Source organism: Phaethon aethereus (assembly GCF_964289735.1).
Source record: "Phaethon aethereus genome assembly, chromosome: 9".
NCBI classification, from domain to species: domain Eukaryota; kingdom Metazoa; phylum Chordata; class Aves; order Phaethontiformes; family Phaethontidae; genus Phaethon; species Phaethon aethereus.
Window position 1 is genome coordinate 2,914,836 of NC_138585.1, and position 17,388 is coordinate 2,932,223.

At 51.5% G+C, this 17,388-nt stretch overlaps 1 protein-coding gene across 1 annotated transcript in view; it reads right to left on the reverse strand.

The window, feature by feature from the left end:
- Window positions 1-2,799: 2,799 nt before the first annotated feature.
- Window positions 2,800-17,388, reverse strand: part of NGEF (neuronal guanine nucleotide exchange factor) — a gene marked incomplete at both ends in the record, with an annotated part of 39,058 nt that continues 24,469 nt past the window's right edge. The window contains 10 exons of the mRNA XM_082003582.1: window positions 2,800-2,972; window positions 3,577-3,681; window positions 4,108-4,187; window positions 6,821-6,976; window positions 8,018-8,181; window positions 9,894-9,983; window positions 11,938-12,012; window positions 12,771-12,900; window positions 14,752-14,904; window positions 15,123-15,283. Coding sequence (XP_081859708.1) covers window positions 2,800-2,972; window positions 3,577-3,681; window positions 4,108-4,187; window positions 6,821-6,976; window positions 8,018-8,181; window positions 9,894-9,983; window positions 11,938-12,012; window positions 12,771-12,900; window positions 14,752-14,904; window positions 15,123-15,283 — 1,287 coding nt within the window. The remainder of the gene's footprint in view (window positions 2,973-3,576; window positions 3,682-4,107; window positions 4,188-6,820; window positions 6,977-8,017; window positions 8,182-9,893; window positions 9,984-11,937; window positions 12,013-12,770; window positions 12,901-14,751; window positions 14,905-15,122; window positions 15,284-17,388) is intronic.

The following is a 17,388-nucleotide window of genomic DNA, read 5'->3' on the forward strand; positions in this document are numbered from 1 at the left end:
TGCAGCCAGGGCACTCCGGCCTCTGCGCTGGGCTGCAAAGCTGCACCCAGCAGTGCTCTTTGCTCTTAGCGTGCGCATCTCCCGGGTGCCCACAGACCTGGCAGGCTCCACCACAGCAGGCAGGGTCATCCCTGGAGTCGGGAGGGACCTGCGGCAGCGAGTGGCTTTGAGCTCACCCCAGCCCATGTTCATGTTCAGCCCCACTTCCACCCCCTCTGGGCCAGTTGTCCCCCACCAGTCGCACTGGAAGGGGCTAGGGAAGAGATGAACGGTCGGTGTGGGGGGAGGAAGAAAACGCACACGTGCTGCTTTGGCGCTGGCTCGCTCAGATATATTTCATCACACGGAAAAACGAGACGACGAGACGTTCCCCTCAGTTTGCTGAGGCAGCCTGGTGGGGCTGGGGGGCTCCAGCCCGTGCCTGTGGGCCCCAGGCCTGGCCCTGTACAACACTTGAGACCACTGAAACGGAGGCGTGCAGGGCTGGGTCTGAGGAAGTAACACTGGATGCCACTTGGTGCCTGAAAACGGCACAGCCTGTGCCTAGAGTCTGGAGTCCTAAAAAGTCACAACAGAGCAAGAGGGGCCAGAGCGAGACCCAGGATGTGGCAGTGTGTCATGGGACAGTGCATGGCAGCCCTGAGCCCCCCTCCCCTGGAGAAATGCAGTGCGGAACTCGCATCCTGGCACTGGGGAACCTAGGCCAGCCTCTCCACTAGAGAGCAAGCTGTTTCTGAGGGGTAAGGGAGTGTTTCTGTGCTACAAGAAACATCCCAGTCAGGTGCGTGGGCCTGTAGTGCCCGGGCTGGGCTGGCTGCTGAGCTGCAAAGCTGGAGGATCTGGCGATTTCTCAGGTGATTTTTAAGGACTTCCTAGAGATGGGGCTCCTCTGGGTTTTGCATTAAGAGAACTTGTGGCTGCTACAAGGTCTGGACCCTGAGCTGGACGTTTGGTTGTAGTTGGAAAGCTGACTGTGGGGTGCTGCTAGGAGGGCCTGACTTGGGGTGTCCCAATTAAATGTGCTCAAAGCACCAGCCTGGGGCCTCTGGTCCCTTCCTGGCACCCAGCTCTGGGCTAGGTGCTGGCAGGTGGCTGCGAGCCCTCTCCCTGGGGTGCTACAAGTGGCTGGAGCAAGCAGAGCCCTGCTGGCTGCTGCCACAGTGGCACTGAGCTGGGCCAGAGGAGGGGACTGCTTTGCTCTCCCTTCACTGCTATCTCCCACCAGTTTGGTTCTGGGGGCTGGCTGCCTCAGGACCGTGGTGACAGTACAGACAGGCCCAGCACTCAGCTGCATCCGGCCTCATGCCACACACCCCACATGTAAGTGCTGCGCTCCGGTGTCCTGCTTCCTCCCCGTGCTGCCAGCAGCATGGCCGTGCTCCTCCGCTCTGTCCACGTGGTTGTCAGCAGGCGGCTGCTCTCCATCCCCTTTTTGAGCACAACCGTGGCACTGCCGGAGCACACAGCAGCGCAGGCCAAAGCTCCTGGAAGACTCTCCTTTGCAATGTTACTGAAAGATGCCAAATGATTGATTTCCCTGACGGACACTGGCTGCAGCTTGGGACCAACCTGTAACTAAGAGGCCCTTGGCTGTGGGACTGTTCAGAGCGAGGCGGTTGGAACAACAGGCGGCTGCCATGGGTCTGCTCCCCTGGGTGGTCTCAGTGCTGTGTCCTGGGCTTCATGCGATGCTCAGTGCCACAGCTGGAAGGACCGATGATCTGGCTCTGCTGGCGACCGAGGATTTCCGGATATACAGAGGTGAGCCTGTACAGGGAGACTGTGCGCGCAGGTTGTCTGTGCACAGCTGGGTGGTGTGGGGTACGAGCATGCAGGCAGCGATCGCGGACGGCTCCTGGGATAATGTCACTCGCCTGCTGTGCGGCAGCCCTGGTCTGCTGGTGCTCCTGCAGCACGCGGGGGTGTGCCGGCAGGTGCTGGTGCAGCCGCCCTGCCCTGTGCCTTAGCAGTGGCGTGTAGTGGAGAAGACTGTGAGTGCCCGATCAGCTGGGAAAGGCCGCGGTGCCAGGCTTGTGCAGTGGCTCTGTGGAGGGATGCTGGCTGTGGAAGAGGGGATGAGCCATGGGGCAGGGACCAGATGTGCTTTGAGGCCATCAAGTAGGCAGAGATGTGGGTTAGGGCTGGTGAGGTTGGGCCACTGGTGGAGTGGAGCATTTTGGAGCCTTTGACTGGAAGCAGATTGAGGGTCTGCCTGTGGGAATGGGCCCAGCAGCTTCACAGCACGAACGGGGAAGTGGAGTGACTGGGGCTTGCCCCAGCCTGATGCCAATGGGCTGCATGACAGGCAGCGAGACAGCTCCTGTGTCTTAGAGGGGTAGGAACTGAAACAGCTTTAGGAGGGCCCCAAACTCAAAAGGTAGCAATGAGCTGTAAGTGCTCGAACTGGGCGCTGTTAATTGCTTAGGGGGGCAATTTCCCAGGCAGCCTGAGCCAGCCCCAGCAAGCACATGTGCAGGAACAGGGGTCAGCTGGCTGGCACCCGGTGCCCTTCGGGCTGTGTCCGTTTGGCTCATGCTCTTTGGGGCTTTACAGAACACCTGGAAAGGGGTTATTTTAGCCAGTTTGAAACACTGACATCTAGGGAAGGATCAGTGCTGCGGGAAGCGTGGTGAGGAGCCCAGGAACTACAGTCTGTTTGTTCAGGGGTACGTGTGCCTGGTCTGGCACACCAGGTCCTGCGCCACAGCCCACGGCGCCACTGCCACGTCCTCCCAGCTGGCAGCCTCTGTCCTCTGCCTCTCTCCCAGAGGCACTCCAGACGCTCGGGGATGCCAGCAGTCACTGGCGGTTTCTGCTGCCCAGTTTCCTCCGCTGACTGTCATCTGACTTGTGCACCCGGAAACACTCCTTCAAGTTCTGGGCTCGGATTTTGGGGTTCAGGATCTCCTCCCCCATAGAACTGGGGAACCAGCCCCTCTCCTGATCGTGAAGACGCTCCCCAAATATCCAGCCTGAGCAGAAACAGAGACAGGCATAAGTGATGAAGGACCGATGCTTACTTCTGTGCTCGGACTGTTGTGCTGGGAAGAGCCTACGGAGCTGGCAGTGCTTTCTGGAAGCTGCTCAGAGGCCTGTGCTGGAGCGGACCCAGTTTGTAAATCTAGCCAAGGAGGCCTGCTCGCCTGAGCAGCACTGTGTTTGGACAACTGGCTCAAGGGATGTCAGCAGAGAGCAGGCTGCCACCGAGTGCTCTCTGATGCCACAGGAACAGTCTGCAGCAGAGACCCAGGGTGACCGAGTTCACCAGCTGCAAGTGTGCCCCAGAGACCAGGACCAGGTGGCTGTGAAGCATCACCACGGTAAGAACAGCTCTAGGTTACATCTGGGGTGGCCCACAGCCAGTGCCAGAGTGGCTGTACCAGCATTGCCACAGCTCAGGGCAGCCTGGATTTTCTGAGTGTTAGGAGGAGGCAGCAGTGCGCTTGGCTGTGATACTAATGCCGGGGTCTCTCCCTAGCCAGAGGACCCCTCCTGTCTGTTTGGCAGCCACCTGCCTGAAGTGTTGCCCACCCTTCCACAGGGACTCCCGGCCCAGCCCCATCCCGTCCCCCATACCGTCATCTGTCTTGTCCAGGATGTTGAGGACATCAGCCAGTTCTAAGGACAGCTCGTCCGGCTGCTGGGCCACGTATGGGTGGACGCACTGGATCTGCGGGCAGTCTGCCAGGGAATAGGGCGAGAGTGAGGGATGGACTGGGACAGAGCCTGCTGCAGGACAGCGCGGCTCGGGGGAGCATAACACCGCGAGCTCTGACCTGGTACGACACCCCACAGAGGCCAAGGGCTGCCCCAGCCACAGGGACCGGGGAAGCATCTTTGGGGAGAAGGGAGCTGTGTACGCATCACAGCCGCAGTGCCACCCCATGAGCAGCTCGGGTGGTGGGGAGGGTGCTGGTGCAGCCCAGCCCAGCTTGGAGGGGAGGAAGGTGAGGGCCAGGCCCAGAGACAAGTGGCTACCGATGGTGGAAATGCAAGGGGAGCCCAGGGAGAGGGTTTGGCAGAGGCCCCAGGCCTGGAGTCCGGGGCAGAAGAAGGTGCCCTGTGGTAGGGATAAAGAGCTCCTGGCTCCCATGCTGTGTCTCTTACCAACAAGTCTGGATGTAAATGAAACAAACTTAGTTCTCCGATTTGGGGCCAGCGAAATCATCCAGCGCTTCATTTCGCTCCTGGATAGGGGAGACAAACCGAGGCTGTGAGCATGAGACAGTTGTGGGGTCCCCAGCTCTCCTGCCCAGCCAGCCCTGCCTGAGCTCCTAATTCCTCCTTTCACATCTCTTTCCTGCTTGCCCCCCGGGGGTCCGGGACTCACTGGTGATGCCGAGCCCCCTCTTGCACACACCAGTTGGGATGTCACCTGTGTCACAGTGCCCTGGGCCCTGCTGCACAGGCCTGGCTTGCTGCAGGGTCCCCAGGCTGGCTGTCCCCACAGGCAGCAGGATCCCCCTTTGGGGAGCAGCACAGCTTCAGAGGGCCAGCAGCAGGGTGGGGTCCTGGCATCCTCTGAGCTCTAACCAGCAAAGGCAGCTCCTGGCTGAGCTGGTTCAATAGGAGCAGTTTTTCCTGGAGAAAAGCTGTTAGAGGAACCATTTATTCCCGCAGCTGCTGTGCAGGAATGTTTAAAAGGGCAGAGCTGATTAATTCACTTGCAGACGAATGCTGCAGCATACCAAGGGTACCGCTCGCTTGGCAGCGGATGACACAGACCCGTGTGAACACGTTGCCAGATCCAGCACGCTGTTATGCAAAACCTGGGCCTGCAGCAGGAGGGTGAAGACTTCACAGGTGTGGAGAAGCCCCAGGCCTGGTGCTCCCTCGAGGCTTGGAAACGGGGCAGTTCATCTTCACTGGCTCCAGCTCCTGCCTGGAGGAGCAGCTGTGCTCCCAGCCCTGAGGGAGCCAGAACTTTCTACCTTCTCAGATGGTAGTTTTAAAGCCTGAACTTGACACACATCTAAAGCCACCAGAGCGTCTTCTGGGAGGAGAGACTCCTAAGAGAGAGATGTGAAGGACGAGTGCTGGCAGGCTGATCTGCAGGGCTGAGAATACCTTGTGCTTCAGGGCTGAAGCACAATGCCAAGGACCAACCAGTGAAAACAGCTGCAGGTTGAGTGCAGCCCTTCACGTCGTGAAAGACGTGCAGCATGAGGGCCCTGTGCACTGAGGGGTTGGCACATGGAGATCAAACCAAGGGTCTTGCTGTGCTTGTGGCCCTATCTGCAGGCTGGCCTTGCACACAGCTCCTTGCAGGGCTCTTTGGATCCTGCCTGCAGCCCCCAGCTCCTCTCAGCCTGCGAGGGGCCCACCTGCACTCCAGCCCTGCCCCTGTGACCAGCTGTGTCCAAACGTACTGCCAGCTCCTGGCAGAGCCAACCCAGGGCATTAGCTGCAAGCTGCCACTGAGTAGGTCATCGTTGCTGTGTGGGTTCAGAGCTGGGAAGTGCTGCAGGAGCAGTGGAACAGAGGCACCAGTCTGCTTGGCACCCACTTATCTCCTCTAATTCTTCAGTTCTCCAGTTTGTGCCCAGTACTGCCCCTATCACCCCTGGAGCTCTGGAACAGCAGCCTTCAGCAGTTGTTACATCATATTTCGGTGCACAAGACCTGTTGGCAAGCTGCATGCTGGCTCACATGCTCACTGTGGCCACCTAGAAGATGGGATACGATGCAGAAGCACAGAACTGCAGCTGCGTCCCCTGAGCTGAGGCAAACCCTGGCCTGGTTTATCGTTCTCCACATAGTTGAGTCTTACAGACGTCAAATGTGCGTTTGCCCTGCATAACGTGACTGACATCTCTATTTTCAGTACAGCAAAGCTGCAGTCACATGTCTGGGGAGAAGGTGCAGTTGCTCACTGTGCCGGGGGCTCGTCTTCCTGATGCTGGTGCTGCGCTGCCCCGCGCCGGGGAGGTCAGGGTGCAGCCGGTCCCAGCTGGGACTGGTGTTCGTTATGGGATATGGATGTCGAACGCTGGCCTACTGACAGCAAAGTAACAGCAAGCTGGGGGTGTGCACCACCTCTAGCAGCTGTTTAGCTAGTGGTACACGCACACCTATAATAGCACAGATGCTGTGCCTAGAAAACAGGGGCCTGGTAAGGCTTGGGTCAATGAGAAAGCAATACCCTGAGCTCCAAAACAATCAGGTCTGTGTTAGTACAGCTGAATCATTTGCCCAGTATGAGCTTGTTGGAGCCTGAAGTGAAAAATCAGTGAGCCAAAAAAACCTGTATCCAGGGAGACAGGGAGGCCCTGAGCAGCAGAAGGGCTGTGCAGGATCGGCATCGGCTGTGGAAGGCGCTGAGGAAGGGGCCTCTTCTCCCACCTTGGCCTACATGCAGGAGCCACTTCGCTTCACAGGGCTGGTCAGGCACAGCCTTGATCTTTGTGAGTGAGCCAGCTGAGTTGCTGGAGCGTGCACTGCGCACATCCTACTTGCTTTTACTTTCCGAATATGCTGCAGGCTGTGTTGGGCTCCTGTGCTGGCGTGATTTCTGACCCCTCTGTCCCAGAATGCAAAGTGTCTGTCCATCCTCCACCCTGGATGCTACCAATACACCATACAGGAGAGAAACCTGCCTAGTTCACTAGTGTCTTTCAGTAGGAGAGGACAAAGGCAGCCTGAGAGCAGCGATGCTGGGCAGCGAGGCCTGTAGGGCCAGCTCAGCTGCAGCAGTGGGATCTCTGCCTGCCTGACCCCGGTAAGACCAAAGAGCTGGTCCCCACGCAGGCAGGGTGCTGCCCTTGCATGTGTGCAGGGAGAGAGCACTGCTGAGCGCTGGTGGGGTGACCGTAGTACTCACTGGGATGATGCCTTCAGCATGTAGCTGGCCTCTCTGTCATCTGCATTCTCCAGCAGCCTCAAGATGAAGACGTTGGCCAAACTCTGCCCCTGATCTTCTAACTCCTCCACACGAAGAAGCCCACGGGGAGCAGAGTCAAACACTTGGTACTTGTCCCTGGGAGAGGTTAGAGAGGAGATTAGGAAAAACTGCAGTTATCCCAGGAGACTTTGGCTTCAGCCACCCAGCACTGTACTGAGGACACAGACCAGGAACCACTGCATGGTGGAAGGAGGAAAAAAGATACCCTGCTGTGGGAAGGGATGAGCGGGTGGCTATGAAAACCCACCGCAAAGCAAGAAACCCTCTCCCTGCTCTGCCTTAGGCATCCCGCATGGCCTAGAACAAGTTGCTTGCTCTGTCCAAGCTCGCCATGTACAAAACGCAGACAGTGCTCCCTCAAAGGGGACTGTGAGGCTTAATTCATTCCTATTTGTAAAATGCCTCTGTGTTTTCTGGATACAAGCTGCCGCAGAAGCAAAATATTTCCAGGCGTACAGACGCTGCGGCGACATATTTATTAGAAACGTTGGACTGGCGAGATGCTCCCTACCGGTGAGTCTAGTTAATGCTACAAAGAACACGCTGTTCTCTGGGACCCGTCTGTGCTGCAGTATTTCACTAGTGTCTCACTGCACAAGACCTAGTCCTAAGCATGATGACATTCTCCTCCTCCTGAGGCAGGTTACACCATGTCAAATATAACCACTAGCCTCAGGCCTAAATTTATCCCCCTCCCCTGCTGCTCAAATTTTCTAGCCTGCTTTCTTAGAAGTTTAACTAACTAAATCTGAGCTATTCTTCAGGCAGCAATGAGTCAAAATTCACTTCTTGACAGGAAGACAGGCCTCTTGGGTCCACCCACCAGTTGATGTAACTCATTGTCACTCTGCAGAAACTGGTGGATACGTGTTCGCTTACCGTGCTGGGAGACTTGGCCTGGAATCTGTTTAAGTCCTGTTTGCTACAAATTTTCATCTGGAAAGAGATGTGCCACCCATGAAGAGTCAACTGTGCTCAAAGGCAAGGTGGCTGCTGGAGGGAGGCGTACAGGTCAGGCCAGGATGCCCTCCCTGTGCCTAGGGGATGGGATGGGGGCACAGCGTAACAGCTTGGATAAACCTGGGGCAAACAGGACTACCCAAATTTTGCACTCACCCAGGAATTTGCCGGCAAATTACCAGCAGATCATTGAAAAGGAACAAGTAGATTTCTCTGAAGAGTTTCTTGGTGCGAAGCGTTCGTGATGTCTTTGGACCATTCATTTGCTGCAGTTCCCCCTGCTTCAGCAGCCAGCGGGAGTGAGAGATGATGGGCACAGACTAGAAGTGAGGAAAAGACAGCAAAGATCAGGACAGCAGCAAAAACCCACGGGCATATGTGGTCAAGGTGCTAAAAGCAACAAGAGAGGCAAAGGGAAGGGTGGTGAGCTCCCATCACCACAACTTGCACTGCAGAGGATGGAGAGGGCAGTGTGCTCTGCCATCCACACTGCAGCCCGACACAGAGCGTAACAGAGCTCAGACAGGAACATGGCAGGGGCCTGAGAATGAACAAACACTCCAGGATGGCAACGCTGGAGTGCCAAGTGCTGGATTTAAACACCAGGCTGCGCCCTGTACAGCCTGGTCCGTCCCTGAGTGATCCCGTGTCTCATCAGCTTGGCGGAGCCTTTCTGGCCAGGGAGACAGACTTTCAAAAACGTGTATTTGGCCCTTTGGCTACAAAAAACCCCAGGTTAAGCGGGTTCTTACTGGTTGGGTCTGTCCCAGCCAGGAGGAGATACTGTCCACGCAGCCACAACAGCACTTCTGCTAGAGTTTTAACACACGTTGTGTTAAAAACAAGAAGCTCAGAACAAAGTACATCTTATATTAGAATATTTGTCAAAATATATGCAAAATATGTCTAATATATAGAATATTTCATAGAATATAGAATATTCAGTCAAATGACTGAAATATTGGAAAATATCTGTGTAACTGCTACTCTTTCCACCTTCACTCCCTCCCTGTGTTCGTCACGTGCATAGTAGCAGTGTCTTTTTTTTTTTTTTCCCCCACACTCTTGCACTTTTTTTCACCAGAGCAGCCCTGCCTGTGCCAGTGCCCAAGGCAGACCCGCTCCAGGGATGAACCAGCTCCTGCCTGTCATTATGGCCTCAGCTTTACAGGAGATGAAGGCAGCCCTGTAGCTACCCCAGTCTAGTGCTGTCCTGTGGACTGTGGTCTAGTCCTGACACACTGGTAAAGTGCTCCAGAAAAAAACACATTCTTGGGCACCCGGCATGGCTTTCCAAACAAATGGTCTTGAATTTTTTTGCTTCAGTTGTTCAGGTACTTTATGAAAGGTTGGAGGAGCTAAATATGCTCCTTAAAGTTTGTGAAACAGACAGAGCTGAGAAACATCTCCATAGTACTCGAGAAAATAATTGGCAACTTTATACTCAGCACTGGAGTTTCATGGCATATATTAAATGGGATCTGGTCAGGCACTCCTAAATATTGATTCCTGGAGCGGAGCCAAAATAGATCATCTGCAAGTAATTGCAGACTGTATGTAATGCATAAAAGCAGGGATGAATTAAAATGGTGGGACAGTCTTCATTTTGTTATTTTACAGCTTTAAAGTGTTTGTAGCTTTCATCTTCCTTTAACATTATTTGCAATGTAAAATCATAGCTGAAAGCTGACCTGTATTTTGAGGAGAGGTGAGAGGGAAAAGCCAGGACTGAGTGCTGGCACAGGAGCGGTTTGATGCCAGTGTGTCACATCTGTGTACACACACAACATGCTGGCCTCAGTGCTGCCCCTGGCCTCTACAGCACGCGTGCACGGAGATCACAGGCATGGATGCAGTGCCCACAGCAGCAGCATCTCCTCCAAAGGCTTCGGAGAGGGACAGCGTGGACCAGGCCACCAGTGAACCCTCATTAAAAGGACTGCAACTAGGTTACTACTGCCATGTATGTGCGCACAACACCTGGATGCTGTTGGCTTGCTGTTTGCAAAGGGTTACCACCCTCTGCTTATACCTTGATCTTGAATTCTAATTTCTTCTGGATGCTGATCATCTGCTCTGTTCGGCTCATCTTCCTGACACCTTCATTACATGCTTTCACCACCTGGGAAAAAGAAAGTAGAAAGATTTGCCTCCACTGCCTTAAGCAGGTAAGAGATAACGGACAGCACAGAAAAGCCTGACCGTGACAGGGTAAGTGCCTTGCTGTAACAGGAATTGACCAAGCCAAGCTCTTCTATCAGCACTGTATTCACATCAAAAAGAGAAGGGAAAAAACAACCAACCAAACAAACAAACAAAAAAACCACAAATAAAACCCCAAAGACCCAGAAGATGTTATAGCTGGAAGCTGACTATCAGAGGACACGTTAAATGGCTGCATTCAGTTACTGAACCAGACAGTATTAAGCAATACTCCTGGTTGCACAGCAAAGGGAACAGCTCCTTTTCCAGATCCTGACACACCGTGCATCTCATCTTCCTTGTCCCCAATGCTTGACATGAGGTACACAGTATCATCTTCAAGAAGAGAACGAAGCCAAAGATCTTCATTTCAAAGATGCAAATGCTGTGGTTCTGCCAAGCAGCACCAGTTGCCAAGGCTATGAAATGTCCCAGGGAAAGAGACGTTCATCACACAGAGCCCAGCTGTGTTCTGAGTACAAACTTCTAACTGAAAAACCACAACCAACGTGCAGGCACTACCCTATTACAGGGACCTTAACCTAGATGCCACTGCCTGTTTCATAAGGAGCAACCCTCTTGAGAGTTGGCTAGGTAGAAAACTTACGTTGGAGAACAAGCTCCACTTTGTGCTCTGTTTCTGCTACTCAAAATGCACCAGAATATCAGCAATTGAAACCATGATCAGCTCTTACCTCTCGAATAGAATACCTACAAAGAAAATAAGCACCAGATCATCTCTGTTGTGGCGCCTGTACCTAGCTGGATATTAGGCGTCTAAACTTAAACACTTACAGATAAGTAACCATGCAAAGAGCGTTATGAAATTGTGAGTCACTGACAGCTGAATATAAAAAGAGCATTTTCCATCAGCAGTTGTAATCATCTGTGTACTACAGGAACAGCCTTCCTCAGGCTTTTGATCAATGGAAAAACAAGTGGCTACCAAAATCATCATGAAGGATTCTGCAAATACCACCCAATGCAGAACATTCTTCATTGCTAAGGTCTCTGTCTTTATCCCCAGTGGTCTCCAAAGTGTACACTTCCTAGACTAGTTCAGGGCAAACCCAAGAGCCTATTTTGTTCTAGTATTTCAGCTAGAAGCTGCAACCATATCCTCAGGCTGATGTTCTAGCACAGTTTTCAACTTCAAATACTTATGTTGAACTGCAGGATTCAAGAGATGTTCCAAGCTTCTGATGCAGAAGGATTCAAACACTGTCCCAGCCCATATAGCTGCCAGCTACATCCAGACCATTCAGATATGTAGCCTGGAGGTGGGATCGCCTTGTCTGACCACGTCAGGAACAGCCCAGGTGGAAAACATCCCAATGCCTTCCTCATGTTTCATACACAGCAGTAACTAGTACAACTGAACACCACACCTACCTACCAGCTTCAGGGAAGAGGGCTAAAAGCAGGCACGAGTACTTCATTAAGAAACTGTTATTCTAGGTCAGAGGAAGAAGTATGCTGTATTGGAGGAAACCTGACACAGTTGTACTCTGCTGCCTGTTGCAGCTAATTACATGTCTCAGTGGGATCCATCACCTTCAGGTATCTGCAAAAACAATTTGTGTTCTTGAATATCCCGAGTGAAAACATTCTCTCTGCCTTTTCCTACAGTGGAAACATACACATCTGTTGTTAGCAAGGGATTCCTCATCACTGACATGTAAGTGCTGCTAGATTAGTCCATCTTTGAGAGCAAGGAAGACTTAAGAAAAAAAAAATTACTCTTGGAACACAGTGACAGGATTCAAAGGGACAGTTCTAGGAGTGAATGTAGTTCATAGGTCTTTTTTGGGGGAGGAAATGAGCACAACGGTTTAATCTTAATGGTGGCCTTCAGTTAGCTCACTCAAACTTACTGTTTCCAGTTCTTTATGTGCATCCAGGGCAGTGGTTTCCCTGTCAGACTTTTCTTCCACTTTCTTCAAAATATTCTGCAGGGAAGGAAAGGCTATATTAACTCTGATCCCAATCTGACAGCACAGAAAGGTCTTTGCTAGCCTCCAAGTTATTTCTGGCCATCAGCCTAATTACAGGATAGGTGACAGTACAGCGACTCTCGCCTCTTAGTTCCTCTTTCTCATTAAAACCTGTTCCCATCTGACCTTATATCTGAAAGAAATATAGCAGGCAGACTCCTATTTTATAAAAATAAATGAATAAATAAAAGTAACTAGAGCTGGCACTAACAGACAGTGTTATTGGTGATCCCAGTGGGGTAAGACCATTTGGGACTGAGCTGTTTCCTCATCCCTAGAAGCATGGCCTCCAGCAGTGTTTAGACAAGCTGGCAAAGCACAGGAGGAAGATGGTCCAAGCCACCGTGACGCAGGGTATTATACACGGAGCATTTCCGTGTCCCGCAGTTGCTCTGCACTGTGCATCTGTGTGTCAGCATCCTAACCATCAGGCAGCTGGGTTAATGGACTGTTGCTACCCATTCTAGCAGCTCAATAAAGTTCCTCCTCAATTCTTTTGCTCAGTAAAAGCTATCTGGCAAATTCAACACTAATTTGGGGATGGTCTCTGAGTGATTGAAATCTTTTTTCCATAGTTGTTGAGAATGTCTAACTCTGTTCCAGCTTTAGGGTTGACTGTGGCTATATCTAAGCCTCATTCGCAACTGCTGGAAAGGAAAATTCCAAGAGTGATCCAGAAAACCTTTGAGACACAGAGAAGAGCAGAAGTCTACCTGCACCAGCAGCTTGAGCCGAGTGATTCTTTGAAATGGCAGAATCAGGAAGGAAGAAAAGGACAGGCCTTTGCACTTGGGATCCAGCTCCAGCTGTGAGATCACTTCCCGGAAAGCTGGCTTGTCCTGGCTGAGGGGAGAGAGAGAGAAGGTGAGGGCTTTGAGTGCTACCCTGCCTGAGACTCTGGTATATGGCTGGTGATCCAAAAGCAGCTTGGTCCCAGAGACAGCATCTGCCCGGTCTCTCCCAATAAGAGAGAAGAGGGGAGGAGGAGACCGAATGCTTCTAGGTGTATTTTGGTTTAAATCTATAACTATTTATAGTGTTAGGGGAGAGAAAAAATAGACTTTTAATGTACAAGCCACGGTAGCATTCACATGTGTTAGCACATCTAGCTCAGCAGCATACGCTGTGCGCGTAGGTGTGTGTGAATGGGGTGTGTGTCCAAGTAGATGAGTCAGAGGCATAATTACATATTTTTACACAGTTGGAACTCTGTGACAAGGTGAAATTCACCCAGTCGTAAGAACAAGACAAGCCACAAAACAGCTCAAGCTTGGTTGCTCCTGGCTGCTTAGCCAGAGAATGGAAATCATTATCCAGCCTGAGCAGGGCACGGGCCATGGCTGGGTCTTCCCTGATGGTGTTTGCAGCAGATGAGGGCATTGCTGGGCCCTGGACACAGCTGCACAGAGCAGGCTCACGAGCCCCAGCTGCCGTAGCCAAAGCCAACGCTTCCTGGCAACTGTGGGGCCCGGAGGGAGCCTTACACTGCTGGAGTCCTGGCCAGCAGAAACAGCGTGGATGTAAAGAGATTGCTAACTGTACAAAACCTGTCTCTACTGTGGGTGACTCGCAACATCCAAGAGAAGCCATTGTAAGCGCTTCTGCAGCAGGTACTTGTGTGATGGTGTGACTCACCAGAGCTGCAGCAGAATGGACCTGCGTGTATCTGAGGAACAGCCAAATCTGGGGGGATTGTGACACACCTCTGGCTTCCAGTTCAGCCAAGTGCTGCAAAATTCTTGTGCTAGTTAGGTGCTCCCTGTGGAAGGGAGTCTATTCTTTTCAATTTGCTTTATGTTCTCCGGCAGACAAAAAAAACCGCTGCCATCTAATTTCATATCTAGGAATACCTCGATCTCCAACAGGTCCTTTTCAAGCTCAAGTAATCAAGCCTATGGCTGCTTCACTTCTGAGTGTTTAGCTAATGGCTCTAGGCAACCTGTTTATATTCTGCAGCTATATCGCTCACCTCTGACTGAAGGAAACCCTGCAGTCACCCTCCTTTTGGAAACAACAGTTGGCCAAGCTCAACAGAGGCCCCTTTAAGTGGGTTTTTTTTGCCTCAAAAGCTGGAGAGCAGAAAAAGGAAAGGATTAGGGCTTGTTACAGTCCCCTGAACCAGCTGCTGCTATGGGGAGGAAATACAGTGCAGCATGTGTAATGGGCTGTCCTGAAAGAATCCAGGACATTGTAACTAAAGAAAAAAATAATTCTCCTGCTCAGAGACAAGCTTGTAGGGCACTCTTTGTTTTCAGCTGGCACAAGAGAATTCCTAGCAGGTGAAAGGACTTGCTAAACTTGAAAAATACTGCAAAAATATCTTGGATTATATCCTCAGGTCCAGGTAACGTCTGTGTATGTAACACCAGAATGTGCAGAAAATAGCTTTTTTTTTTTCCCCTTTTAAGAAAATTTCACGAGTGTGTGTCCTCATGTACACCATAAATACTTACCACTGTTGGGAAACTGCTGGCTCTGAATTTACTTTGTATGTTACCCACATATATATCACCCCACCCTTACTATAAAGCCTTTTAATTGTGTTTTCTTTTTATAGGTGCAGTGAAAAATCAGTGAAGTTGGAAATCCGGCTTCTGTATTATCCAGCCCTGTCTCATAAATATCAAAATTACAGCTAAATCTGTGGCCCATGCAATTTTGCAAAATAATTTAGTATCAAGCACTGGAACTCACAGAAGCTGCTTGTAAGCTCTCTCCTGGTAGGTCTGGTTGGAGACGTAGGTGATGTACACAGAGAAGTGATTAACCGTATGCTGGTAGACAATATCGCACACATCCGAGATCACAATGTTCTCCTCCACCCGCTGCTCGAGGTCCAACAGGAAGCTAGATGAGAAACCCAGTGCTCATATTAATTGTGATCTGTCTGTCCTAGGTAATTCCCAGAAGAAGCCTTTGGGGTTCAAAGCAACAAATGTCCCTGCAGGCTCGTGTGGACAGCAGGTAACAGACTGCCCCTAGTTAGCTCCTCCATCCCTCTACAAATGCCGTTATCTAAAGCAATGCCATTCAGCTGGACAAAAATCCAGCAGCAGTTGTCTTACCGCTCACTAACAGCCATGACATCCAGGACATTGGAGAAGAGGATGTGTGCCTCAGACTGGTGTAAGATCTTTTTCAGACGTTCGTTCTCCATGAAGTGAGACACCAGCAGATTCAAACTCTTGTAATACGAGGCTTCAGAAGTAACCAGCTCAAACATGGCCTGGGGGAGAATCCCAAAGAAGGAAATCAGCAGGTACCTTCTATAGAGCAGCACTCGCAACATTAATGAGAACATCTGTGCTGCACACAGTCATGGACCTTGCACCCACCCTCCAGACCCAGTATGGGGAGAGGTAAGCCTGCAGTGGCATTTGCCACGTCCTACAGAGGATAGTGACTTGAAGGGGGAAAGTTTCCTCCCTCAAGCATCAGCCTTGGCTCCTCCTCTCTCTCTCCTAAGTTTCTGACCACATTTCCTTCCACTGAATCTCTCCAGCAGAATTTTCTCTTTTTCTCCCTCTATAAGCAGTCTGATTTTGTGCACGTGCACAGATAAAAGCACTTCATGGGCTCCTCCCTTTCTTCTTAGCGTCACTCGGGCTTGACCTGAGGCTGCCCCAGGAACTGGGCCCCCCCCCCTACGCCCACTTGCCAAGGTCCTGCACTTTCATCTCCCTTTTGGGGAGTTCCCCTTGGCAGCCTCCACACACCCTCCAACCCCCTGCCGATCACGACAGTGCTGGCTTGTGTTTCTGCTCGTTGTGGCTTATTGTGCTACCTAGGAGGGTCTCCTTGCACCTTCTACGCTCTTGTTTAAGAAAAGCCATGGCGCAGGGGCCGGGCTGTACAGCACCCAGCATGTGCGACACGTGTCCTTGGGATAGAGCTAATAGAAATCCACGGCTGTGGTGCTCCAGGCCCCTGTGTGTTCCCTGACCCGAAGGAAATACAGCTGTTACTGTCCAAGTGAGGGTCCCCGGTCAACCCTGGCCGTACGCTTTTCTGACCCCGTTCACCAAGGACTAGGGCAAGACACAGTAGTCCTATTACCATAAGCCATAAATAAATCTCCGAATTCCAGCCCCCACTTCTCCTGTTAAAAGAGAAGTCTCTGGCGCAAAGCCTGGCTTTCTCAGGCCAGGGATGTGGTCTGGGGAAGCAGAAAGACAAACTGGTGGTTTGCTTCAGAGATAAATCACAAGATAATGAGACGAGGATGTAGGATGCAGCGGGTGCTGCAGGGACAGTCCACTACTACCACACAGAGCTCACTTACCCTCCAGGCAAGTGTTTGTTGTCTTTGTTCAACGGTAGATAAAAAAGATGATTATTTATACAACTACTGAATCCGTTAGTTGAAGTAAGATTAACTGAAAGATTCTCACAAGGGCTTCAACAAGGTGAAAAATCGTTAGATCCTTCAGATATCTCTTGATGAAGGTCTGCCTTGCGCTCCTTGTCTGGGGGCTGGCCCATGCTGCTGCTACTGAGAGAGGAACCTGTTGGTAGATCAGTGAAAGTCTCGCTTCCTTGAACCTAAAGCTGCTCCGACCCTTGAGCCCAAGTTCTTCTGCTGCAGCCTGGTGAGGGTGGGAGCTGGCCAGGTAGTGCAAGTCCCTGAGCTCCACCAGCTCTCAGAGGCCGCACAGGCCCAGGTAGAGTTGGGGAGATGCGATGGAGCAGCAGGTACATGCAGTACTTCTTGTGCTGCGCATACAGAAAAACTAAATCTTCCAAATTAGCTGGGGGGGGTTGTCTTGTGGTTTGGTTGTTCTTTTTTTAGTGGGTTGGTTTGTTGTTTTACTTGTTTGTTTGGGTTTTTTTTTCTTTGTAAAGAAATTATTTGAAATCTCCACTGATCAGTTTTTGGCCTTTTCCTGGAAGTATCACTGCATCACAGAAGGACCTGAGGTACAAAAGGTTGTATATTCCTGACACCATACTGCACTCTAAGACCTGGGAGGACGGGTACAGCAGCAAGGAGGGACTGTTACCTAATCCAGAGCTGCTAAAATATCAGTCGAAGTGACATTTCAGTTCTTTGTGGGTTTGGTAGCCTAGGAAATATTCCCAGTGGCCAGTTAAACCAAACAGGTGGTCCTTTCCTGCACCAGAGAAGGAGGTTGTGCCTGCACAGCCCCCAGAAGGGAGACAGAGCAAAGGAAGCAGGTAAAAATGACAACTGGCATCTAAGGAATAAGAGGATGTTTTATTTTTTTCAAGGCCAGATTCCCGATGAGAAAAGTGGAGGAGTATCAGCTCAGCTTCTCCCAACAGCTTCACCAGGGCACCTGGTGAACCTGAGAGAGAACCTGTCTCTCTCTC